This window comes from Rhinolophus sinicus, chromosome 5 (genome assembly GCF_057876585.1).
Source record: "Rhinolophus sinicus isolate RSI-liver-muscle chromosome 5, RSI-T2T, whole genome shotgun sequence".
NCBI lineage: Eukaryota > Metazoa > Chordata > Mammalia > Chiroptera > Rhinolophidae > Rhinolophus > Rhinolophus sinicus.
Window position 1 is genome coordinate 105,902,256 of NC_142505.1, and position 26,237 is coordinate 105,928,492.

The 26,237-nt window shown below is 43.4% G+C and overlaps 1 protein-coding gene across 2 annotated transcripts; it reads left to right on the top strand.

Annotated features, from left to right (window-relative positions):
* The first annotated feature begins 1,977 nt into the window (after nucleotides 1-1,977).
* On the top strand, nucleotides 1,978-26,237 carry ATP6V0E1 (ATPase H+ transporting V0 subunit e1). Of its 2 annotated transcripts, none has more exons than XR_012489880.2 (4): nucleotides 1,978-2,164; nucleotides 6,205-6,252; nucleotides 18,965-19,187; nucleotides 25,749-26,237. XR_012489880.2 is itself a non-coding variant. In XM_019741393.3 (4 exons), exons 1-3 carry the CDS (start codon nucleotides 2,061-2,063, stop codon nucleotides 19,056-19,058), a joined length of 246 nt encoding a protein of 81 aa, XP_019596952.1. In that variant the 5' UTR covers nucleotides 1,981-2,060; the 3' UTR covers nucleotides 19,059-19,092; nucleotides 25,749-26,237. The 2 variants fall into 2 exon arrangements, 1 of the variants encoding a protein (XP_019596952.1); XM_019741393.3 differs by having other exon boundaries at nucleotides 1,981-2,164; nucleotides 18,965-19,092.

Here is a 26,237-nt window from a genome sequence, read left to right on the forward strand (position 1 = left end):
CCCTTTTCCTCTTTCCCTCCCCAAAGTATGTTGAGGTGGGTCCTACACTGCACCTGCGCAATGTACCCACATGCTACTTCATGCGAGACATGTCACATTAGCATCTTAAATCTCCACTCGGGAGTGTTTTTTACCATGATAATGAGGGAAAGCTAACTATAGGACAATTCTTTTAACTAATGTGCATGTGCGACTTTAGAAACTGTCCCTGGGCTCACTTATCTCTCCTGCAATTATGGTTCCGCTTGTTTTGTATTGGTCGGGGGATGTGGCTCAAGGTTCTCCCCAGCTTCAGGCTCCAGCTACGTGACCATCCTATGTGACCACTGACTACAATTGCACTTATCTGAGGTTTGTAGCAAGGTCAAACTTACAGAAACAGAAAGTAGGATTGTCAGGATCTGGGGGGAGGAAAGAATGGGGAATTGTTTGATGGGTATGAAAAAGTTCTGTTGATTGGGTGTACAACAATGTGAATATACTTAGCGCTATTGGATGTACACTTTTTAAGTGGTAAATTAAAATGGTACATTTTGTGTTACGTATATTTTACCACAGTTAAATATACATTTTAACAAATGGGAAGTAAGTAGGAGCAAATTTCTTTCTCTAATTTAGTTCTGGTTGATCCCACCCTTTCTCAATTACCCAGTCCAGCTGTATAAGCGTTTATTGAGCACATTCTATATATAAAGTGCCCTAAGGAACAAAGATCAGTTAAACAGCGCCAGTTCTCAAGGAGTTTGCCCTCTAGTAGAGGGTTGGTTAAGATACACACACAAACGACTACAAGGCCACAAGAGATGCACCAGCAAAACGAAACAGGTCTTGGAGACAGCGGTGCTTGGACTGGAACTTAAGGACAACAGAATTTCTACTGAGGCTGAGTTTTGGGGAGCAGCATAAGCACAAAGGTGAGCAACGAGCTTCCTACCTTGTTGGTCAGGAAAAGGCTCGGACTCGTGTTTGAAGAGTTGGTACAGATGTTACAGATTATTGGTCCAACTTCCCATTTAAGAATCCATTCTACTTGATGAAGAAAAAAAGCGAGAGGTAACATGAGGGAAGGAAGGATGAGTATCGCAGGAAACTAGTCCACGGTAAAGCACATTGGATTCAGTGTAGAGATCTGCTTTCCATCTTGCTTCTTACCTGTGAGCTCTATCCATCTCCTTCGCCTCTCTGAGAATTGGTTGACTCCTGTTCAAGGGTTGTGTATACTGTAATTAACATATGGGAGAATCCTTGGCAAGCATTAGAAACTCCATGTTTATCTCCTCCTTACTATTCTAATTCCTACTCCGCTTTCAAGGCTCAGCTCAGGACTGGCTAGGGTGGAAAGTTGGAAAGTCGTGTACTGTTGTCCACTACCTTCGCTTCATTGAGTGGCTGGCTCGCGTCTACGTCCTCAGAAGCCTGTGAACTCCCTGACGGGGCCTGATTGGTTTCCATAGCCCAGAGCCTGGCACAGTGCACAAGACATACAACAGTGCAGTAGTGAAGAGAGGGAAGAGCCTGGCTTTGAACGCCACGCCATCAAAGGCTGAGCCCTGGCTCTGCCACTTACGAGCTATGCGACTTTGGGCCAGATCCTTAACCTCCTCCCTGGGCCTTACTTTCTTCGACTGCAAAGTGAGGATAATCATTAAAACTACCTCATAGGCTGCAGTGAGATGTTCAAAACGAAGTCAGGCACTTGAAGTTCATAGCGTAGTGACTGGCACACAGGTTGCATAAGGAGAAGATAAAGCTGTAGCTACGCTCTTTTCCTTAAAGGTCTACTCTTTACTGGAAAACCTGGCTGTGCCTCCGTGGCTTTACCCTTGGCTCTGGATCTCTGCGGTGAACAACGTCCCTCAACAAAGCTGTAGCCCCGAGACCCGCCAGGGGAGGGCGGAGCTCTGTCTCCAGGCCCCTGGAGGGGCGGAGTCAGCGCGCGGGTCACGTGGGGCGCGGGAGGCGGGTCCTTGCGCGCGCTGGTCACGCGGCCCGGTGTTGACACTTCCGGGTGGGACCAAAGTGAGGCGGTGGTGCAGGGCCTGCAAGCTCCCGCGGCCACCATGGCGTACAACGGCCTCACGGTGCCTCTCATAGTGATGAGTGTGTTCTGGGGCATCGTCGGCTTCCTGGTGCCCTGGTTCATCCCTAAGGGTCCCAACCGTGGGTAAGTGCGCCAGGCCCGCCTAGGGAGGGACGCGCGGCGGGGAGCGGGCGGGGGAGGGGGCGACCCCGCTCGGCTCAGAGACCTTGGCGGGGTGGCCCGCACTCCAGAGTCAGGCCCCGAACCGCATGCAGCCCCCTGACTTCTTTATCGCAGCAGCGTCGGTGATCCCCGGTTCGAACATGAGGAGGTGACCTCCGGCGGACCCTCCTTGGAAGAGAGTTCAGGGGAATTTTTTTCTCATCACCGGCCTGTGTGGGGAGGGTGTAGTCGGAAACGGATTTATACCGACTCAAGAAGAAGTTGAGGTTCGTCCCTACACGACTTGCGCCCCTTGAGCCCTGCCCTCCACCCAAATGAGGCCTCGTTTGCCCGAACTTGAAAGAAAGGGGTCAAATAAAACAAATTGCCCTTTCTGCCTCCTATGTTGTCGCAGTTGCACAGGACAAGCTTGTGCAACAACATCGAGCCCAGGCCTTGCATCTAGTGGCGCCAGTAGGTAGTTGGGGCCTGATCTAGAGCGAGATTAATTACCGAAGAGCAGGAGGTATTGTTTAGAAACCCCTGCGTCATACCTTTTGGAGGGCGCTCCCGTCCTGTGTGTAAGTGGTTAAGAAACACACTTTTTCACATATTAAATAGAGCTTTATCTATTTTGTAAGTAAACTTTTATTGGAACACCCCCCTTTTTTTTTTTTTTGCCTTTTAGTTCCTCTTTTGCCTGTTAGTCATTTTTTCTCAGTGCACGATCATGTGGGGTGAAACTTAGAATTGGAGTCACAGTTTGTCAGAAACACCGCGTTTTTATTCCTTGAAATTAATTAGTGGCTTCAGAGTGCTTTGCATGCATAGTAGGCATTGAGTAAATATCTGTTGAGTGGATAATTCTATTGCCTTTATTAAAGGAAAGAAAATGCTATTCCTTAATATTTTGTGACTTGAACCCCATTTGCTCTCTGGAATAAACTTGTATTAGATCTGTTACATCTATCTAGCTAAAAATGAAATATAATTTGTTTAAAAAGGAAAAATGGTAGATGAATTTCTATCAATTGGTAGCATCTTCCCTTCCTCCCTCCCATAAAACACGTTATGGAGGGTCATCTCTCCAGCCTGTAAGATAGAGTTTCAGAATCCCAGGGGTATTAAAACAATTTGTATTAATCAAATTTAATGTCTTAAACTGGTTTTTCCTACTGGGGTTAGAGAACAGCAAAGTACTTCTTTGTTTCTAGCTTCAACTGTTTCATTACCCTGCTGTCTGCTTTTCCAGCCTTCGTACTCAGAAAAGCATTTATGAATGTGCTGGTAGCATTGACCACTCCTTTCTTAAGGACGCTCATGTAGGGCCCACCTGCCCAGCCTTGGGAGTTGATGCCACTCTGTTATCCAGGGTAATGAAATGCCTGCCTCCTGCAGGACGTGGGCTGCTCAGTTTCTAGCCCTAGTGTCATGATTCAGGTTTAACCTGCTGGTGAAATGTTACCCTGGTCTAAGGCACCACCTCCACTCCAATCCTTGTGGTTACCCGCTCTTGGCAGGATTGAGCAGGTCTGAAAACACAGCAGCTCCTAGGAGTTACTGTATTACACTTTGAGAAACAGTGCCCCTAGCTGGGTGATCCCTGTGACCTTGGACAATTTAGTTAATTTTTCCACATTCCCATTTCCTCGCTGTAAAATGGAAATATTAGTACTGAATTAGGACTAGTTCCTCTTTACCTCCTGAAAAGACTGCAAATCCGTTTTTTGTGTTTTTTTAATACCTGAAGGAGCTGTATTGCTTCAAGGACTCTGATGAATTTTTAATACAGGAGAGCCTTTCTGATTTGAACGATTAAAAACACCTTCATTAAGGAGATAAATAAAGGTACTGTGTGTGAAGGGAAGAAGGAGACTTCGATGTCCCATCATCTTTCCTGCGAGACCCCTGCACATCAGAATGCAGAAAATTGGGTGGTGAGGTTTTCAGGACCTGGTGAGGCAGGGAGAAAAAGGGCAAAAGGGAAAACTCTTCTGAATCTGTGGACCTAAGGCAAACCCCTTTATCATTCTTTTTTACAACTAAGAAAGGGCAGGAAAAACCACGTCTGTCGGAATCAGCTTTCCCCGCCGTTCCTGGTTTTCCTGATTTCCTTCATTTCACTTTAGGAATCCACAGATCTGTAAAAGCTTCAGGTTTTTTCACAGTAGCTCCCTTAGTAGTAGTAGGGGAGGAGGTGGGGATAGGCACAGGGATTGTGTGCCCGGAGTTGTCAGCGCCAGTGTTTCCATGCAGAATATTTCCAAACATACAGAAAAGTAGAAAGAGTACGAGTGCTGTAGAATCAATGCCACCTCGAATCAATAATTGTGACGTATTCATATTTGTTTAATTTATCAATAATTGAGTGTGCATGTGTACATATCTCATACAGCACTGTTATCTCACTCCTGGATACTCATGTCCTTTCCTGCTTTATTTTTCTCCATCAGCATTTATTAACCCTCTGGCATACCGATAGGTAGGTAGATAGATAGATAGATAGATAGATAGATAGATAGATAGATGATAGATAGATGATAGAGAGAGATAGAGAGAGATAGAGAGAGATAGAGAGATAGATAGATTAGATAGATTAGATAGATAGATAGATTAGATAGATAGATCGATTAGATAGATCGATCGATCGATCGATCTTGTTTGTGTATTGTTCATCTTGTTTCTTGTCTGTCTTCCCCCATTCATGTCAACTTCATCAGTGCAGAGGTTTCCATCTGTTTCCTTCACTCTTCTCTCCCGAGAGTCTGTACATACTAGACACTCGGTAAAAATCTGTTGAATGAATGCATGGATGTACCAATGTATTACACACACACACACACACACACACACACACACACACAACTGCTAAAGGATGAGTTACAACTGAGTATAAACAGGAGTTCTGATTTTGCTTCCTGCCGTCTAGAAGGTAGTCTTGCTTGTTCCATGGGGTGTGGACCCTTCTCTTTGGACACTGCTCCTATGGATGATTGGGGGGCTCTGAAAGGTGTTAAGCCCTAGAGTGATGTGATGAAAGGAACATTTTAGGAAGATTCATCTGAGGAGTTTGTGGCTAGAATGAAAGGGAAAGAAGGAAGTTTTGAACCTGCTAGCAGTTAGCCATGTGAACCTGCTGAATTTTGGTGCTAAGGGTGGAAATGGAAAGGAAAAAGTCTACGTAGGGAAAGTTGCTTCCCAGGACTGATCCACAGCGTCTGGTGTGACTGAGGATACAGAGGGGGCCTGAGCAGAAAGATGACAGGTTTGGGGCGGGTGGGAGGGGTGGAAATGGCAGAGCTGCTTCTGGGGAGTAGGAGATTCAGACGGGGAATCTTTGGAAAGAGAAATGGGACCAGTATCATGAATTCAATTTTAGCAGTGTTGAAATTCACCTGGTCAGATATCCAGGTTTAACTTTTTTTCAGATAGGAGTGGAGACGGGGAGAGGTCAACACTAGAGAGTCATATTATTAGACGTATAGTGCCATTTCCTTGTAGAGAATAGTACCAAATAGGGTAGTTATTTGGGTGTCAAAACTCATTGTCACTGCAGCCTGTGTGTTCAGTTTCAGATGAGTTTGGATTAGACGCCTAAGCTGTGGCACGCATATCCCTTTAAATTCAAACCCATGTTTGATTATTTACTTAAACTTCTACCAAATGTACCCTGGCGTGCACTGCAGTCTATGGGTGTTTGAACAGATTCAAATGCATTTTCTTGGTGCACAGTCCATGCTGGTTTGCTAATTTGGGAAGGGGACTTGAACCACCCTGCAACGTCTGCATAGGTTGCAAATTATCCAATAATGTTTCCTTTAAGAAAAATTTATGTTTTAATTACAGTTGACATTCAGTATTAGTTTCAGGTGTACAACATAGTGGTTAGACATTTATGTAACTTACGAAGTGATCCCCCCCGTAAGTCTAGTACCCACCTGGTACCATGCATCGTTATTACAATATTATTGACTATATTCCCTATGCTGTACTTTACATCGCTGTCTTTTCTTTCGTTTTAGAGTTATCATAACCATGTTGGTGACCTGTTCAGTTTGCTGCTATCTCTTGTAAGTATGTTTCTCTTGTAAGTAGTTTTTCTTAAAATAAAAAGCATTATTCTTGGTGTTTATAATAATGTTTGTGATTGAAAGTGAAATCATAGGCACATGATTTTGAAACTTCACAGCTTAGTTTCATCGCAGCTTGTCCCCATATAACATCTAGAAATAGTGTCCTAAGATTGAAAAGAGCACTCTTTTCCTGCTCAGCCCATTTACATAAGAACTGTACAGATACTCTTCTCCCTCTGTCAACATAAGTACAGTTTGTTTGCCACAAGTTTAAAGCTTATAATTAGCCAGAAATTGTTATTGTACTACTTTTTATTTCACTATTGTGAAGTTTTGAAACCTCATTTCGCTTAAATCTCTCACTGTGAAATCAATAAAGCCATTCTTTATTGTGATTTGTGTTTATCTGATGAACAGAAGTTGAGCTAGAATTGTAATCAAATAGAGTAAGGACAATTTTTTTTTAATTTCAAAAAAATTGTGCCAAGTATCATATAATTATCATCTTGACTACATTGTATAGTTTATGTAAACTATTGAATGGAAACTGTTTTAGGATATGTAAGGTAATTCCTCAGCATATGTTTTTGGAATGCTGTTCTTTACCTTTGTGAGTGTCAGAAATGGCAGAACTGCCAGTTGAACTGTTGTAAGGATGATTCCAGCTCTTGTTTACTTTCTCCCCTTTCAGGAAGAGGAGAACAAGTCAAGCCCCAGAAAATAAAAATTGAGTCTTCAGTCAATTTGGAGAAAGTAACCATTTCAGAGTATTCAGAGGCCTTGTGGTTTCTTTTGTTTTTGAATTGAGATGTATTTCACATACCACAAAATGCATCCTTGTAGGGATTTCTTCTTAGGGTCTTGAACCAGTGATTGTCCTTTCTGGCCTCCTGAGACTTGGTTATAAGGAGAGGTCTGGTGTTGGCCAAAGTTTGGTTCGGTGCCTCCAGGAGGTAGGAAGCAGCAGTTCAAATCCTGGGATGAAAAGCTATGGCTCCCTGTGACTCTGCATCTATGAATTTCTTACATCTTTGGGCTGGTCACTAAAGTTTTTCAAAGAACATGGGGATGAGCCAGTTCTAGTTCCTGGCATAGATTGAAACCCACCCCTGACAGTTATTACCATAAATTTGACCTTCTGGCCAAGCATTCCATCACTTGTTTAAGAGCAGGTTTAAGTGTTTAAAGCTGAATCATAATGTTCCCTACAAGTGTGGCTGAGTGAGGATGGTGTTTGACTGCCTCTACATCAGGGCTTGGATAATGAGACTTTCCACAGTTGGCTGGTTTAGCCTTTTTTCTGGTGAGAGAGGTAAAAGGTTTTTTTGGGTGATAGCTCAGCCTCTAGAATGGAAGTCTGACAGGGAACATGTGGAGGGAACGAGCGAGTGTTCATTCCTCCACCAGCCCTGCTCAGCTCTAAAGGGTACATGAGGAACAATTTGCATCGTCAGGAATCGGTCATTCCAGTAGGCGTGACCGAGACCGTACACGGCCCTCCTCAGTCTCCTATTGAAATCCCAACCAGACAGCTCTTTACCAATCCAAGAGCCAAGGAGTGTCCTGTGATTGAAAAGGCCCTTTTTAAATTTCTTTGAAGATCTCTGCTGCCTGAGGTTGGTGGTGAGGTCTTAAAAAAGAAAGAAAATGTTGCACAGAGGAATGGCTTTAGATTAAACCAAGATAGGACAAAAACGTTTTGTGACTTTCTGGTCCCCCATCATCTTCGCAGTGCAGTGCATTTTCATGATATTCTCTTTAAAACAAACGAAAAACCTTTCTAATCACTCTCATGCCTCTCGTTTTCATTTCCAAGTGTAAGATGAATATTTGGACTTGGTTGGAAATTATATCACTTTGAGTCTTAATGACTCAATTAAGAACAGTCCGTGAGCCCTTTCCTCTTGTTGTCTAGACCACGCTTTTCCTTTCTCCCCATGTGCTCGTAATGGCTATGTCAGCAGTGGGTTAGAACTGCCATCCGGGTGTTAGTAAAGGTGAAGCACAGCGTTCCAACATGCTTCCGGAGGCCATTTTATGGGGAAGTGAGCTGGATAGCGTAGACTTTTTGAAATTATTTTTTCTTTTTTGTGTTTGAAACCTGGTCATGTATCCTCTTAGCAAAATATCTGCCTGAAACATGGGTGGAACTCAAGCCCTAAATATTGTACATACCTGATTCCACAAAGGGGTGGGATCCTATCATAAATTAGAAAGTCAAAGAAAACTTCACTGTTTGGTGCTAGTAATATGTTCTTGAAAATAACCTTTTTTGAAGGAAGACACTCAAAGAAACTGGATTTCCTAAACAAAGTCATGTTTTGAAATATGCTCATGAACTTTTAAATTGCCTTCTGTTTGTGGCATTTTTTCTCTCTTTCCAGTTTGTTCTAGTCGAAGGTTAGATTCTGTGGGGCGTGACGTGTCTGAGCTCTGAATTAAGCCAGTACGACCAGTTCGGGTTAATAGTTCAGCAGAGGAAAGTCAGAATTTCAAAACAAAAATTCAGGTGGGGACATACTAGGATTGAGACAGACGCCCGTGTAACTTGTAAGAGCTATCATAGGGAATGGATACAAGGAGAGAGATTTGAGGCAATGAGACTGTCCGTAATTTCCTGAGGCAGTGGTTCTCGCCTGGGGCTGCTGCTGGCATCGGAGGGTAGAGGCCAGGGATGCCGCTGTCCTGCCTACAGTGGACAGGACAGCCACCTCCCAGCAAAGAATGATTCGGCCCCACTGTCAGTACCACTGAGGTTGAGCACCCTGCCCTAAGGGAAGGGGAGGGCAAGGGAAGGGCCAGAGCTGAGGTGCCAGCATTTAGATGTACAGATGGGCCAGAAAGGGGCAACCTTGAGCCTCCTCTGTTGAATTAGGAGGTGTGACTGGAACGGATGAAGGGATCAGACGGTAGTAAAATCAGCAGGCATACACCCCAGAGGAGAGGTCAGCTTTTCATAAGAGTGGGAGAGAACTGTCTGGAGGCAGCACAGGGGGAGCAAAGATGTTAAAATTAGTTCCCCTACTGCCAAATCCTGAGTTACTGGGGTATGAACAAGCAGCCCTTTCTGCTTGAGAGAACCTGGGGAGGGGGACAGGTTTCAGAGAAGCTGGAGGCAGCCGGAAGTGGGAGACTAGAAGGAGGTGTGTGAGTGAGTGGCAGCTTTGAGCACGGTACGAAGTGTGATCAAACAATACGGTGAGTGTTTAAATTTTAAAAACATTATTACAGTAAAAGACACATTGCTATTAATTCCCTTCAAAATACTCCCCTTCTCTTCAAACACTTATCCCATCGTTCTTGCCACTTTCTGAAGCAGTTCTGGAAGTTCTCTTTCGTGAGTGACGTCGTGACTGCCTCGATATCCGGAATCGTTTTGACTTTGGAGAAGAGCCAGAAGTCACATGGTGCCAGGTCTGGTGAATAAGGTGGATGAGGACACACTGTAATGTTTTTATTGGACAGAAACTGCCATATACCAGAGCCATTTGTGATATGGAGCATTGTCATGGTGGAGGATGAAATACGGCACACTTGAAAGTGCACCTTCCCTCACCTGTCGCTCACAGCCAACTGACTGCACCAAACAAGTTGAAACTAGTCACACACTGTTACTAAGGTTCAGTGCACCGCTTTCCGTATTGGAGATCCCTGCCTTTCCATTGGATGGCACTCGGCAGCAGCATTCACTGTATTTTGTGATCACAATGGAAAGGCTCCATGTCACACATCACTTCTGGTATGGCAATTTCTGTCAAATAAAAACATTATGGTGTGTCATAAGGTGGATGAACCTTATTCACCGGATCTGGCACCGCCCAACTTCTGGCTCTTCCCCAAAGTCAAAATGACCATGAAAGGTAAACGTTTTGAATCGATTCAGGACACCGAGGTAACCATGACAGCACAACTAAAGACACGAAAGAGGACTTCCAGAACTGCTTCAGAAAGTGGCAAGAACGATGGGATAAGTGTGTTCAAAAAGAGGGGGAGTATTTTTTTTGGGGGGGAATAATGACAATGTGTCTTTTACTGTAATTTTAAAAATTTAAACATTTTTTGATCACACCTTGTACAGAGAACACAGTGGAAGAACAGGAAGGGCGGGAAGTTAGATCCTAAGTGGTGAGATGAGCCGAGCAGTCTGGGGATGGAGTTTGGATCATAATAGATGGTCCTGGGAGGTTTGGGGGAAAAAATTTTCAGAAAAAATTAAGGTAAGCAAAGATATGAGACCTGTTGAACTTAGCTCTTTCAGTTCCTGTAATTAGGCGAGGACTTGAGGCCTTCCACAGCAGCTTGGCAGTGGAGAGGCTTTGGCAGGTAGGCATGGCTGCTTCTGACGGCCACAGGCACTAGAATGGTGGGATCAAGCTTTAATGTGGTTTTGTGTTCCCAGTGTGGATATCCCGTTGTTGCTGCACCTCTGGTTGAAAAATTTCCTTTCTCCATTAAATTGCTTTGGCATCTTTGTTCAAAATGAACACATATGTGTGAGTCTGTTTCTATACTGACTATCTCTTCTGTGCATTGATCTCTTTGTCTAGCCTCATGACAATACCATACTCTTTTTTTTTCTTTTTAAGGACTTTATTGGGGAACAGTGTGTACTTCCAGGACTTTCTTCCAAATTAAGTTGTTGTCCTTTCAGTCTTAGTTGTGGAGGGCGCAGCTCAGCTCCAGGTCCAGTCGCCGTTGCTAGTTGCAGGGGGCACAGCCCACCATCCCTTGCGGGAGTCGAACCTGCAACCTTGTGGTTGAGAGAACGCGCTCCAACCAACTGAGCCATCCAGGAGCTCAGCGGCAGCTCAGCTCAAGGTGCCGTGTTCAATCTTAGTTGCAGGGGGCGCTGCCCACCATCCCTTGCGGGACTCGAGGAATCGAACTGGCAACCTTGTGGTTGAGAGGATGTGCTCCAACCAACTGGACCATCCAGGAGCTCAGCGGCTGCTCAGCTCAAGGTGCCATGTTCAATTTTAGTTGTATCCCTTACGGGACTCGAGGAATTGAACTGGCAACCTTGTGGTTGAGAGCCCACTGGCCCATGTGAGAATCAAACCAGCAGCCTTCGGAGTTAGGAGCGTGGCGTTCTAACCGCCTGAGCCACCGGGCTGGCCCAATAAATTGACATTTTTATCATTATAAAATGTCCTCTTTATCCTTGGTAATACTCCTTGACTGGATTTTTATTTTGTCTGATATTAATAATCATATGTAACCTTATGCTCATTGTATCTGTGTCTTTGTATTTAGAATGTGTCTTTTTGCATACAGCTGTCTTTTTTTATCTATTCTGACCATCTTTGCCTTTTAATTGGCAAATGGATAGTCCATATATGATTAATGTAATTACTGATATGTCTGGGTTTGGGTCCATTATTTTGCTCTTTTCTGTTTATCTCATCTGTTTCTTGTTCCTTTGTTCTTCCTTTTTTGCTTATGTTTGGTCAATTGGATGTTTTTTAGTATTCTGTTTTAATTCCTCTAAGAGCTCTTTAGCTATACTTTTTTATATTTTTCTTTTTAATGTTTGCTCTAGAGATTACAATGTGCATTCTTAACTTTTCACATCTACTTAGAGTTAATATTGAACTGCTTTGAGTAAAATGTAATAACTTTGCCACAATATAATTCATTTACTCCCCATCCTTTGTGCTATTATCATTTACTTTACATCTATAGATGTTATAAAACCCCTACTATAGTATTACAGCCTTTATCTTCAAGAATCATATGTTTTATAAAGAAATTAAGAGAAAGAATCTTTTATGTTTGCCCACATATTTACCATTTTTAGTGTTCTCTCTCTCTTTTCTTCCTTTTTTTGTAGATTTAAGTTTCTATCTGGTGTCCCTTCAGCCTAAAGAACTTACTTTTGGATTTGTTGTAGTACTGGTCCACTGACAAATGCTCTCAGCTTTTATGTATCTGAAAATGTCTTTATTTCACTTAGTTTTGAAGGATTTTTTTTCAGGATAAAAAATTCTAGGTTGACAGGATTTTTTTTTCTTTCAAGCAATGTTAAGATGCTCTTTAATTGCCTTCCGAACTTATTGTTTCTGCTGAGAACTTAGCTGTAATTTGAATAGTTCTCTTTATGCATTCTTTTTCCTCTGGATGTTATCAAGATTTTCTCTTTCTTTTTAGTTTTCAGTAGTTTGACTGTGGTGTTTGTAGGTGTTGTTTTCTTCTAATTTATTCTGATTGGGGTTTATTTATTTCTTCTATTTTTTTTCCTGCTATATACTTTTTCTCCTTCTGAGAGTCCAGTTACATGTATGGTAGACTGTTTTGGGTTTTTTTTTCTTCCCAATATTTTTTTTCTTATTTCTTCAGATTGGATAGTTTCACTATTTCTTCTATCATCTCCAGTCAATTAGTAAACCCATCCAAGGATTTCTCAGTTTGTATATTATATGTTTTAGTTCTAAAATCTCCATTGTTTTTTTTTTTTTTTAATTATAATTTATTTTCTGAAATTACCAATCTCTAGTACCATCAAGTAGTTGTTTTTCATATTTTGTTCAGAGTTTATAATTATTGTCCATAGGATGAGTCTGATAAAAGCTACTCTGCTATTACCAGAACCTCACCTATTGACGTTTTTATTTTTCATTTCTATAGAAATTCTTTTTGCTTCTTTTACAGTTGTGCTTCCCCCGTCCTTCTCTCCCTCCCTCTGTCTTTCTTCCTGCACCTATTTTAAGCTTATCTTGTGTCTTTAAGACATAGTTTATTTATAGTTCGTATCCGATGATTCCAGGATCTGTGTCCTTACCGGTCTGTGCCTGCTGTTTGCTGTCTGCTGCCTCTCACTCATGGTGCCTGGTTTCCATATATGCTAAGTTATATTTGACTGCCAGCTCTTCATTTTCCTGTAATTTTATGTGTATGACTTCTTTGAGGCCTGGTGTAAAGGTGGGCTCCTCCCAGAAGGAATTTACATTGCTTCTGCTAGATGCCTAAGGCCATCACCAGTGTGGGTTTAAATTAAGTAAAATTGTTGATATGTGGTTTTTTAAAGCCATGTAGAATGAATTTGAGTTCCAAACCTTCATGACGACCAATCCTCAGTGTCAGTGTTTTTTTTCTTCCTTCTCGGTTCTTATATTTGAGACGGGTGATTTTCCTAGCATTTCTTTTATGGGGATCCTGTCTGATTTATCCTTACCTTGAGTTAGGACCATTTGGGATCTCAACTATTTGTGGGGAGGTATGTGAAACTTGCATTAGACTCTCTACCTTGCATGGACCCTGGGCTTTGTCTGCTGTTTCTCATGCCCTGTGAGGTCTCCAGTACAGCTGTTTCAGTATATGCTCTCAAGGTACGGAAAGCAACCTGCAGTCACTTTCCTCTCCTCTCTGGATACTTGCCTTTACTTAGCTTTTTGGTCTGAGAATTGTTTACATTTCTCTCATGGATTCATTTAAAATATTTATGTATTGGCTGTTTATAGTGGAAGGTACCTAGCCTAGCATATTATTGTCTGCTGTGTGAAAAAGTTTTTTTTCTTATTCTGACTTTATGATCTTCTTCTTTACAATTTGGCAGGTAAGAGGATGTTACAGACTTGGAACTAGAAGGCCTGGTTTAGAAAGTATGGGGAAAAGAAAGATATTTTAAGAACTGGCAAATATAGGGCATGTCCCTGCGGTAGTGAAAGGGTCATGGTAGAGCTAGGGTTGGCATAAGATCAATGGAGAACAACTTTGTGCCTTCGCATCTGGAGCTTAGGTCCCTCTTCCAACCCCCTTGGCTGTGGCAGAATATAGTTCCTTGTGGTTGCAGCAATTCATCCTGTAGCGATCTGAGTCCATTAAGGAGCTGAAAACTACACAGTAGGTTAGACCGGGGAAGTTGAACATAATATAAAGGCTGATAAGAGAGTAACGGCAAGATATAAGTACACTTTATATTTTGCTCCAGGGCTGAGGGAGGCCCAAGGAAGGCCAAACTGGGAAGGGGTTCAGACCTCATTGGAGAAGGTGTGTTTCTGCCCACCCGATAGCAGAGAAGTTCCTAGGTCTGGTCAGGCTGGAGCTGGTCTGGAGTTGCTGGGAAGCAGTAGGCCGCCCACTGGAGGACAGGCAGGAGGGCGGGTGACCAGTGGCGTGGGTGGGTAGTGGGGTCCCTGCGCCAGTGCGAGCAGGAGGCCTTCAAAGCATGTCGGCCGCGCAGGGGCTCTGGTTTCCGTGTGGAAAGGGCTGCAGGAAGGTTAGTTTCAGGCTGAGGCTGCGAGATCAAAGAACAACCATGTTGTGGGTTGGAGCCTGCACAGGCTCCACCAAATGTCCTCAGCCACGCCGCCAACTTCCAGCCCTCCCCCCGCTGTGTCCCTGCAGCTCCCTCTACTGAGACAGTTCAGCATTGTGCTCACTCTAAAGGAGGAAAGAAGGAATTCGGTTGTTTATCACAGAGCACATATCACATCCGTAGCCCATCGGCAACAAACTCGTAAGTGACGCACACGCTCCATCCAACGCCTTTCATCAGGGAGAGTCCTGGCCCTTTCAGGAGCTCACCCGAGGTCACATCCACCCAGGATAACTTCCCTTTCTCAGAGCCAGCTGTGTCTTAGAATCTAATCACAGGAGCGACCATCCCATCATACTCACTGGCTTGGGTTTAGACAGGGTGTGTACGCCAGGGGATGGGAATCTTGGGGGAACATCCTAGAATTCCGCCTGCCACAGATGGGCGTGGAGGGAGGTGGAGACTCAGTGCCAGCTGAGAAACGCCCATGTAAAGTGCAGGTTGTATTTCATTCCTTGGCTTGAGTACATCTCAGCTGTCTCAGAGAAAGAGGGATGCCTGATATTTATTAAACATCTATTCGTCACCTACTCCACAGAGCACTTTCCTGTATTGTCTCTTTATTTCTTAACATCTTGAGGCAGAGGATATTACTCTCATTTTACAAAAGGGGAAACAAGTTCAGGGTTGTAAGGTCACTTGCCTAGAGACACTCCACTAATATTTGGTACAGCTGGAGTTAAATGCCACCCCTGCCTAATACTGAGTCCTGGGTTTTCTCATAGCGTCTCATAACACTGCTGCCTTCAAAAGAATTTGTGTCATTGCACTGAGATAAGGGGATATGGCAGAGGGCAGCTCGGGGGAGGGAGGGCAAGTCGTTCTCCTGCGTCTCTACTATCTCTACGGAGCCCCCTGACAGAGGTCACTGCTGCAATGGCCCTTGCTTGGAGGGACGGTGGCTCAGAAGAGACGTCCTTGCCAGACTTCCCTGTTCCAACAGGGGAGCTGGGCGGTTATGTGCGTCACGGGGAAGTAACCATGCCTCTGGTCCCTGTTCTCATATCTGAATGTGGAACAAAAGAACAAAGCAAGATTTGAGAGAGCTAAGGGTAGCCTTTTCTGCGGGAGAGGCCTCCTCTACGCTTGGAGAATTCTAACAATCAGGAGCTGAGCGCATGACAAGTGACCGGGGGTGTTTGTAGAATGAGACCTCCCGTGTGGATCTCTATCAAAGCACACTCTACTGTTGTTCTGGTTCCTGTCTCACAAGCTCGGGAGCCCCTGCGTGGGGGTGGCCTCCCCTACCGATTTTCCTTGCAGCCTCAGAGCCTGACATGGGGCATAGCGTTGGTGAATGACTGCGGGATAGATCAGAACTCCTGGGCTGCTGGATTTGCTTCCGCCTGCTCTAGTGGGCCTCGGGAGCCCTGGGCCCCATGGCTGATTCACTCTGGGCCAGTCCGCTCCCTAGGACTTAGTTTCCTCATCCTTAGATTTAGGAACGTGGACTTGACTTCTGGGCCAAGTCCAGTTCTGCAGAAAGGTGTTACCGCGCCGTAACTGCTCAGTCGTTTGAATACTCTCAGGTGGTTGGTTATTAGGCTGGACTTGAGGTATGGAGACGTGTGGAACAGTTTGGGCAAATATGAAGGGTACGTATCGTTCTCTTCCCTTGGACCCATGAAGGAATAGACTCATTGGAATATAGTCTCTTCCTCCACCCTCTTCCATCAATGCAGACTGGATTTTTTTTCTCCTTCCAGTTCTTCACCGTGTTTCTCCGCTTTGAAGGGAGATTTTAAGTCAGGCGCGAGTCAGAAAGGCAGGTATAGAGCTCAGCTGGTCAGAGGGAGAATTCCTCCATGAAAATTCAAATGAACTGGCCTGGGCTGTTTCCCAAGGAACTTTCTTGAACTGTGGTTTGTTGGGGTTTTTTGTTTTTTTGTTAAGTGAGATGTTTTGCTTGAATCGAAGCATGAAAAATGGATTATGAATTAAATTCAAAGCTTCTGAATGCTAATCTGAGCAAGCAAAGTGTACTTCATTCCTGCTTCTGGATGTTTCCTCTTTATCTCAGGTACCAAAGGCTTGTGATGGACTGAATAATCAAGAAGTGGCTTCTTTATTTCCTTAACTCCCAGACAGTTCAGGTTTAGCTAAATGAATACCTTCTGAAATGTCAGTTACAAAATTTTAGAAGGTAACTAATACGTAGTGGGAACATTAGTCTGCCTGAATTTCTGGTTCAGGGGTGCTACCACCTTGCTATATGGTGACCACAGACAAATCACTGAGCCTCTCTCTGCCTCAGTTTCCTTAACTATTATGGGAGAATTAAAAGGAACATTTCATGTGAACTAGAGCATCTGTATTTTTAAAAAGCTCCTTTATAATGTACAGCTAGGATTGAGAACCACTGCTACATAACATCATAGACAGTGCTGGGAGGGGCTGTTTTTATTTGGTATACATTTTTGGCAAAGAAAGGAAACAGGCTAGTTTATGTTGTGGTATTTTTTTTAATTTAGATTTCTAGCATTGGCCAGTTATTTCCGTCTCTTACGAAAGGACGGGCAACTTTTTATAGTCAGCTTCTATTGCCTGCTGGGATTGGGGAAATCCTGGGTCTGTGTGGAATTTTCCATGACTCTTAGCTCTGTACCAGCAGTGTTAGTGTTCACTGCTGTCACAGAGCTTTCCAGTGTGTCTGCCTGGGCTGTCCTCCTCTTTCTGTTCTGACAGTGTCAGATGTTAAACCTCAACTACACATCTTCGTCTTTTATTTGTGTTTAATACTCTAGTTCTAAGGACAGATCAGAGGATCTCATCTGAATTCACTTTTTGTTTATAAAGTGAGTCAGCTTGAGGTATCTATTTTGGCCCGATTTCCTCAGGTGTCATGTTTCCTGTCACAAAAGCACCTTTTGTGGGGCTGGGTGGGGAGGGCGGGTGCACTGTTTCTGTAGGCACAGGCTTGTGCAGTGTGGCGCTGGCAGGTTCTCCAGCAGTCTGGTCATTGCTGATCAGAATCGGCTGTTTGATCCTTTGGTGGGAAGAGTTCTAAAAATAATGGCAAATGGAAGAGAAGAGATCGGACCATATAATGGCTTGTTTGAATTTGGCTAGTTCCCCTCTTATAAGGGAAGATCAAGTCCTAAAATTTTAGAAGGAAACTACTGTAACAGTGTATCTCCCATTTCCCTAGAAAGCAATTCTCTGTATCTCATGCAAGGAAGATAGCAGTACCAGATTATGTGGCTAAATCTCCTCTCCCAGATCCCTCCGTGGAGGCTGGGCTTGGTTTCTGCACCCCCTCACCTCAGAAGAACAGAAGTTCTGAAGTTCCTGTGTTTTGAATAGGAGTTAAAGGCAGTGTGTGTTGTGCGTCAGTCCTGTCCCCGCTCAAGTGGTACCTCCTGGAGAGACCTTCCTGACCACCCTAGCAAGTCGGGCCCCGTCTCTCCCCCATTCTCTACTCCTTCATCCCACTTTCTCTCTTTCCTGTCATTATATTATGTGAGCTTCGTGTGAGTAATGACATTTCATTTTCTCCCTTCTCTAGGTGCTCATCAAATATTTGTTTAGTAAGTAAAACATGGAATGGTTTGAATGGCCAGGCATTTGCATACTGTCTTTGTTCCTGGCTTTGGTCTCAGCTCGGTGATGCTCAGACTTCATTGGGTGTATGAATTACTATATCAGATGTAAAACCAAGTTTACAGAACTTTGTGAGCAGTATAAGAAAACGTTAGACAGTTTTGACTCTGTGCTATTTTTCACGTCTAACCCTGAGGTAATACTATAACACCATTATACTTCCTCCATAATTAGTCTATAATACAGAGGAATAGCTTGTTAATTAGATTCTGAAGTAAGCAGGGAGGGTTAAATGCCCATTTAGTTCAGCTCCACTGGGGCCCAAAAGATGTTTTACATATTTTAGTGGAGAAGGGGCACTCAAGCGTTAAGAATCTAACTGGGAGATGGTGGGCTGAATTTTAACCTTGGCTGTATCCGTAAAATTGGCTGTGTCATATCATTTGTGGGTCTTAGCATTTGGAGAATGGATAAAATAACACCCATTTTTCCTGAGCCTGGAAATTGTAGTGATACATTGAGATTAGGTAAAAATACTCTGAGGTAAAGATATCACATGAATTCAGGAAATCTTGGATACTTGGGATTAAGAAAATGAGAGAAAAGACAGAGATGTACTGTGATGAAGCCTCCTGGCTGGCTGTGTTATATATATGTAATATGTATCGAAGGAAGGCAGTGTATTTCTCTGAAAGCCCATAAGTACCGTCTGTTATGAACTTGTATGGAAGGTTTGATGTGAATAGAATAGACTTAAGTTTTACTAATGCACATTTTTTTCGTCCTAATTGAAAATGATCCTGTTCCCTCACATTTCATCACTTTTTGTGTCGTTCCTCCCCCATTATTTTTCAGTTGGTTGATTGCAATTCTGGCTCAACTCAACCCTCTCTTTGGACCACAGTTGAAAAATGAAACCATCTGGTATCTCAAGCATCACTGGCCTTGAGGAAGAGGACCTGCTCCGGCGCTCCGGCATCGAGGTGACTTTTCCCTTGACCTTGCACGGCAGTGCTGTCAGTCGGGCAGCTCGAGTTGCCTTGACTTTTTCTCAATTCTACGGCCATTTTAACCCTTGGTAAGGGCAGGCTGCTGAAAGTAAACATCATTTGAAGAGTAGAAGTAAATTTGGAACTTAAGCCATTCACTTTATCACAGGATTTATCCATAAGATTCTTTAAAGTTCTGCTGGTACCTTTCCATTTAACATGCAGGCTGATGCACAAGATTAGGACTGCACGCAGTCTTCTCCACACAGCTCAGGAGAGTGACCGTTGATACTTGGTGTCGTAAGACTCAGCAGCTTCAAGAAGTGGCCGGCAGGTTTGACATTAAGAGCATTTCTCAATGTTTTGATAGAGACAGGTGCTTTTTGAAAACTTGTCTTAAAATTGCAGCTTTTATTAGTTCTGAGGATCAGAGAGGGAAAGAGTGGTATAATGGAAAGATTTACTCACTGGCTGAGAGTCAGAAAAGCTATCATTTACTTTGTTCCTCTGTCTCCATTATTTAGATAAATGGAAGTTAGCGCTATTTGAGTAGATTCTGGTACAGCTTTTTGGGCAAGGGTACTTCTTCGTGCTACTGGGACCTTCGTATCACCTCATACACAAGATACACGGTGTTTGGCTCTCCTGTCTTTAGTGATGCTGAGATGTTTAATGGGTTCAGGTAACGACAGCCTGGACCCTCCAATTGTAAAGTTCTCTGTCAACCTTTCATCCAGAGATTTTTATCCATTGATGCTCTTAGCCTGAATTAAGCATTTCAGTAGAAATTGCAAAGTGGTGATTTTCTAGTTCTGTCATTGACTTCTACATTTGATTAGATGAACTGTTTCTATAAAGAGGAGCTTTCCCTCATCAACTAGGCTTATTTAATAACCTTGAAATACAGATCATACAGGAAAAGCAGAACACATATTTAATTCTTTTTGTTTTTAATTTTCAAAGTAAGATGTTGGTGCCCAAGTGACTTCTAGGGTATCCAGTGAGGTTTTCTTTTCTTTCCTCTTTAATTTTAGCCAGTTAACATTTATTATCCGTTTTATGTTCAATTGTTCTTTCTTTGACCTATGGGAGCTTGTCTAGACTGGCTATATGTCCTTTTGCTATTAGTCTTTGACACTTTCCGTATTCTCTGGCAACATCAAGATGCCCCAAGACCCCTCTCTGTATGTTTCATGTCCCAGACTTGGAACCAGCTGGTCTTCCAATTGCTTTAGAAATCTCCCACTGAAAGGGTCCTGGTTCACTAGTCAGTCCACAAGCCTAGCTGGCCCTGGGTCCTTTTAGTGGGAATGGTATTTAAAAACCAAGAGCTGATCGCTAGGTGTGTCCATTATTTCTAGGATGTTATTGCTTTAAGTCTTTATAGTGGACAAAGCCAGGAAATGCGTACTTTTTCTTTAAATTTAAATCTTTGTTTGTTTGTTTGTTTGTTTTTAATTTTATTGGAGAGCAGTGTGTTTCTCCAGGGCCATCAGCTCCAAGTCGTTGTCCTTCAATCTAGTTGTGGAGGGCGCAGCTCACTGGCCCATGTGGGAATCTGACCGGCAACCCTGTTGTTCAGAGCTCGCGCTCTAACCAACTGAGCCATCCCACCGCCCCATGGAACTGTGTACTTTTAAGAAGAAAAAGAATCAGTTAATGTTAGTATTTCTAATTCAAATTTAACATTACAGGGTTTTTACTTTTGTGTTCAATTCATAGTAATTCTTTTATTTGCTACTCTTTTTTGAATACGTAAAACATATTTCCAAAGTCAAAATTATAAATAAGACATATTCAGAGAAGTCTATCCTTGCAGTGTTTCATTTTGCAAAGATAAGAAAATACATGAATTTGTGTGTGTGTCTGTCTCTTTGTCCCCATCCTCTCTGCACACACACAGCTGTTATAGAAGAGATATATAGAGGGTGCCAAAAAAATGTAGACACATTTTAAGAAAGGAAAGCTTGTAATACTCAATACATACTGAAAACAAAAGATGGATACAAGTCACGTTTGACATCTGCAATTACAAGAGGTACTCAGAGTGGTTACACCAGCGTCCAGACACTTCTGATTACTGTTTGATTACTGCTTGAGCAACATTGACCAAAGTGTCCACTTGTATACATTTTTTTGGCACTCCTGGTATATACTATTTTGTAGCTTGCTTTATGAGAGTGCCTGTTTCCTGGATTTTTGCCAATTTGAAAAGTAACTAATCAGCTTGTTTTTCCCCTTACAGTTCTATCTTTGCCCAAAGGGGTTTTGATTTCCCTCTTATATAGGTTTTTTTTTAAACATCTGATTAATGAGATTTTTTTTTTTTTTTTTTAACCTGCCATTTTTTCCTTCAAAGTCTCCTGTTTTCTATCCTTCCTGTTTAACTACAGTGGATGTTAGGTAAGGATTGATTAGGCTTTAAAGCTGAGGACTTAAGATCTTAGAATTGGATCTCGTTCTAGCATCACCTTAACTTTTTCTGAGCCTCATTTCTTTTCCTGGTAACGAGAGAATTGGGCATCTTTGGCTCTGGGTAACACTGGGCATGCGGATCTGAAGGTTTCATTTGCTCATTCTTTTCAGTTTCGTGTGTGTTAACCTGATGACGAATTCCTAACGTTTGCACGCTGGTCCACAGCACCAACTGGGGCTGCTGCTTGAAACCCTTATATTAAAGATTGTTCCTTTAAAAACGAAATGCCAGGAAGTTGGAGGGCACGGGCCAGCAAACCCGAATTGTGAACTCTGTGTTACCTTTATTCCGTGTTTGAGGTAGTGATTCTGGCGGTACCATACTCTAGGCCTTTGGAGTCGGCACAGGAGATCTAATTTCTGCCTAGCATTGGAGCAGACAGAACTCTCAAGACGTAACTTCTCTTTTCTTGGTGGGAAAATCAAGACCGCACTAAATCCCTTTTGAACTTTGAACTTGTACACAACAGTGGGATGAGAAAGGAGTGCAGAACCCAGATTTAGGCCTGTCTTCATGTGGTAAGGAAAAGTGTTCGATTTTGTACATGATCTGTTTAAGCGGCCAGATTTGGAAAGTAGGAGATGTAAGCTAGACATGGTGTTCAGCAAGAGAAAAATGGGGAACAGTCATGAAAGCTGGAGAGTAATTTTATACAAATGAAATCAACTTGATCTGAACAACACAGTTAAACATCTAGCTGATGTTTTGTTACTTTGCTCACGTTCCTTGCCCGCCTTGATTTTCTTTCATGTGCTGATGATGGGGTGAGTTATATACACATTATGTTTATTGGCTGGAAGTCTTGCCCAGGACTTCTAAGAACAGTGCTCACTCCATCTTTGCCCCTGCGAACCTTGACCCCCTTGCTTGTGGAACTGTCACATCAAGGTTGCTGTTTTTGTTGCTGTCCCGTTTTCCTATAGCCCTGGGGATGTGATACTGGTGTGGAGTCTCTTTGGAGGGGATTTGGCTCCAGACCCAGTGTCCTGTATGTTAGTTCGTTTACCACACCATTGTAGTGCGTTACATGAGTTTACATGGTTTCCCACAGCCCTAAAGGGCAGAAAGTTGGAATTTTATTCCAAAGTCTGGACAGGAGAATAGAGGGTATTGGTAATTAGGCCTCTGCCCTGGCAGAGCTGTTTTTCTATGCATTCGCAAAATATTTGCATGCTCATGAGGTGCATGGTACTGAGTGAGGGGGGATTTCAAGAAAGGCTGTGGGTGCTGGAGGGGTTTGTGATCTGTTGAGAGGTTGAAATGAAGCCATGCTTGTGACAAGTGGAGCAGTGCAAGGTGTTTTGTGGTGGAAAAGTGGATTTTTTACTATCAATCACTTCTTTCTCCTCTTCCTCAAATCCAGTCGGTCCTGTTAATGTCTCTACCTGCCTTTCCTTTCCTGCTGTGGACACCCTCATTTCTGACCCCGAACACTGCAGCTCTGACGTCCTGCAGTGGCTCGTTGGGTCTCCCTTGTCTCTAGGGCAGTATATCTACAAAACACCGCCCTGCTGATCTTCCCCATGTAGCTCTTCCTGAAACAGATCACTGCTTGCCCCGGAAACTCTTCTCCATGGAGTACAGCAGGGTTTTATTTTTTTTAACCCAAGGTCCCTGAATTCAGTGGGTACATGTCGCTTAAAATGCTATATAACATGTTGCAAGCACAGCTTTTTGTCAGGGTCACCAAAGGTCCCATGAGCCACAAGAGATAGGAATGACTAATCTGCAGGTTATATCCAGCTTTGTAATTTGGCGGTCATACCACCCACTCTGCCCTCAAACCACCTTTGCAGCCTTGTTTTCTTCCCTGACCTATTGGTAGCAGCCCTAACTGTTCTCTTGTTCTTGACCTAATTAGCTTTACCTGCCTCTTGCTACCCTTTGACAATCATTAATTTAGAAAGCAGGTTCCACCCACGACTGGCAAGAGCCGGCGGGGGCGGGGCGCAAGGCTCATAAGACCAGCGTGGGCCCGGGAGCTGTGTCTTACACACTAGGCTGAGAAAGAATGGCATGAACCAGAGTGGGGGTGGGAGGTGGAAAAAAGGGGGGAAAAAAGAAAGCAGATTCCTAAATACTCTTCTGCAAACATTGTTTCTGCTTTCTTGCCTCCACTCCCCCATTCTGTCTTACTTCTTTCTGATGTCTTCTCTTTGAGTGTCCAGCTTGTAAGTGTTTGCACTTCCTTTCCTGGCCACTTGTTTTCAAGGTGATTTCTTCTTTTCCCTACATGTATTTAGCTCCCTGGTTTCTGCCATTTGTTTGGCGCATTGCCTTGACTTGTTAAATACACACATTCTTAGTTTGCTTAAATACCTCTTGTAGTTAATCTCATACAATAAATACATACCTTACGCATGATAATAAACAAGGAATTATTTTGTGAATTTATCTAAAATGAAAAAATAAAAATGACAACCTATCCTTGAATAACAAATATCTTCACTCATCCTTCCCTGAACAGACTTCCTGGTTCTGTCCTTCATGTTTCTATGTTGTCTTCATTCTCAGTTTTATCTGAAAATAGCCTTAGCGATTCCCTTATTTTACAACATGAGAATGTGGACCCTTTGGTTGCATTCCCCACCCCCACCCCCACCTCTAAATGGCTACTTCATATCAGAGAGATGATCAGAATATGTGCTGCTTTAATTCACTCCAAAATCAAACCACAAATCTGTGCTATTTAATATAACAGTCACACTCAACATTTATCTTAAACTGGGTATCACTGAGCTTGAGTGAAAATTATCCCCGGTTTCTATGTGGTTTGTCAAAAATGAAGACCTGTTTTTCCGTTTTGTAATTGTTCATTTGTCCAAAAAGACCTAAACGCTGAGGAATTCTAACCAGCACGCTCTTCATAGAAAATGAACACACGAAACATCTGGATTCACTACTTCAGTGTTCTCATGTACTTTATAATCTTCCTGGTACTCAGGTCTGGGCAGAGGAGCTGTTCTGCTGGCCGAAGGAGGAGGAAAGAAAAAGATCAGATTAGAGGGAGGTTTCCCAAAGCTGGGGGCCACAAGAAAGCTCTGGTAGCTGCCCGTGCCTGGCCCACTGCGGTTACTTCCCAGGACACTGTAAAAACAGCCCTCTGATTACACCTGGAGGTGAATGTACTTCGTTTGCAGTGTCCTGCCCTAGCAGGTCCCTGGCTGTCTGGTGCTTTCCACCATCAGGGCGGTTGGCTGGTCCCAGCCTGCACCCAGGAGACCTAGCAGCAGTCTCGTGTCTGCTTCGGGGCACCTTGGAGCTCGGGCCTTGGGAAACCTTTTATCACACAAGGATTCTCCCTGGTCCGCGCACTGACTGGGAAAACCTCAAGGTTTTCTACATGCTCTTTGACCTTCAGTCCTGTCACTGCCTGCCACAAACCCTGTCTCGTTGAGTGTAGCCCGTCACCCCACCTGCACTTAACCCTCAACATTCTGGCAAATTGTGTGTCATCACCAGCTTGTTCTCTTATCTGCCAACTCAAGCCTTGTGTGGAAATTGTCTCTGAAAGACATTTTATTATTGTTTTAGTTTCAAAAGTAGTATATGTGGCTTTATTTATATAGACATTATAAAACAAGCTTTACATAAAGGAGTTTATGTGACTGCTATTAGCAGTTTGATGTGTGAAGATGCCTGTTTTAATATTTGCTCGCCCTGCAAAGGTGGTGTGCAGCTTGAAGCTCCTAGAAAAAGAAACTCACATTCGTCACCTACACTTGTGGTGGCAAGAGCAGGGAGCAGACTAAGAGCAACTTCCGGTACCAAGGAGCCTGCTCTCTCTAGGAGTCCAACAGAGAAAAGCGTGCCTCGCCTGTGGGAACCGTGCTACCCTTCTGTAAGAGGGGAAGGGAAATACAGATTCTTGAAACCGAAGTGAACGCATTAGATTCCAGTACAATCGGTCTTAGTCAGCTTCGCTCTTCCTGCTTTCTATGACAGTCAAACCTACTTGTGACCCTCAGTTTGTTCTGTCCTTGGTAACGGGACCTTTTGGCATAGCCCTGCAACACCCGCCGAGGCTTACACGTTAGTTGAACCCACTGTGATTCAAGTGTGTGTTGAGTACCTGTACATTTTGAATTACTGGCCTGACTGACTGTCTTGATGGTAAACTTGCCCTCCTGAGGATGGTGTGAAGACCAGTGACTAGAACGGCTTTGTTTTGCAGGTCACAAAGAGAACTCTAGATGCAGAATCACCTCCAAACCCACCCACCTTCCTCGACTCGCCTGTTTTCGGCCATCAGCTGCCTTAAACATCCACACCACATTTGAATATCTTATTCTACAATGCAGTGTTTTTTTCCTCTCACCTTTTTTACACTTTGATGAAATACGTGCCTCCTGAATCTACACTGTGCTGATGCCATCAAATGTTTATGCGCTCTTCTAAGGTGGAAGGTGCTACTCTTCTAAGAAACGTCACTCTCTCCTTGGAACCTGTGGATTTGAAGATGGCTCCTGCCCACTCAACATGGGAATCAGCGAAGTGTTTCAAAACTGTCACAAGACACTGAGAGTCCAGTGCAGCAGCCACTAGGAGAACAAGTTCAAGGGAAGATCTGTCCCAACAGAATTACACCAAAGTATATTTTCGGGATGAATTTCTTATTTCTGCCATCTTTTGGAATAAATTATTTTTCTGCTTTCTATGGAAA

Bases quoted from the DNA above. Each gene is read 5' to 3' on its own strand.
- ATP6V0E1 (XM_019741393.3), top strand. From the start codon at position 2,061: ATGGCGTACAACGGCCTCACGGTGCCTCTCATAGTGATGAGTGTGTTC. The intron at 2,165-6,204 runs GTAAGTGCGCCA...CTTTCGTTTTAG, and splicing joins CCTAAGGGTCCCAACCGTGG to AGTTATCATAACCATGTTGG. The intron at 6,253-18,964 runs GTAAGTATGTTT...ATTATTTTTCAG, and splicing joins TCAGTTTGCTGCTATCTCTT to TTGGTTGATTGCAATTCTGG.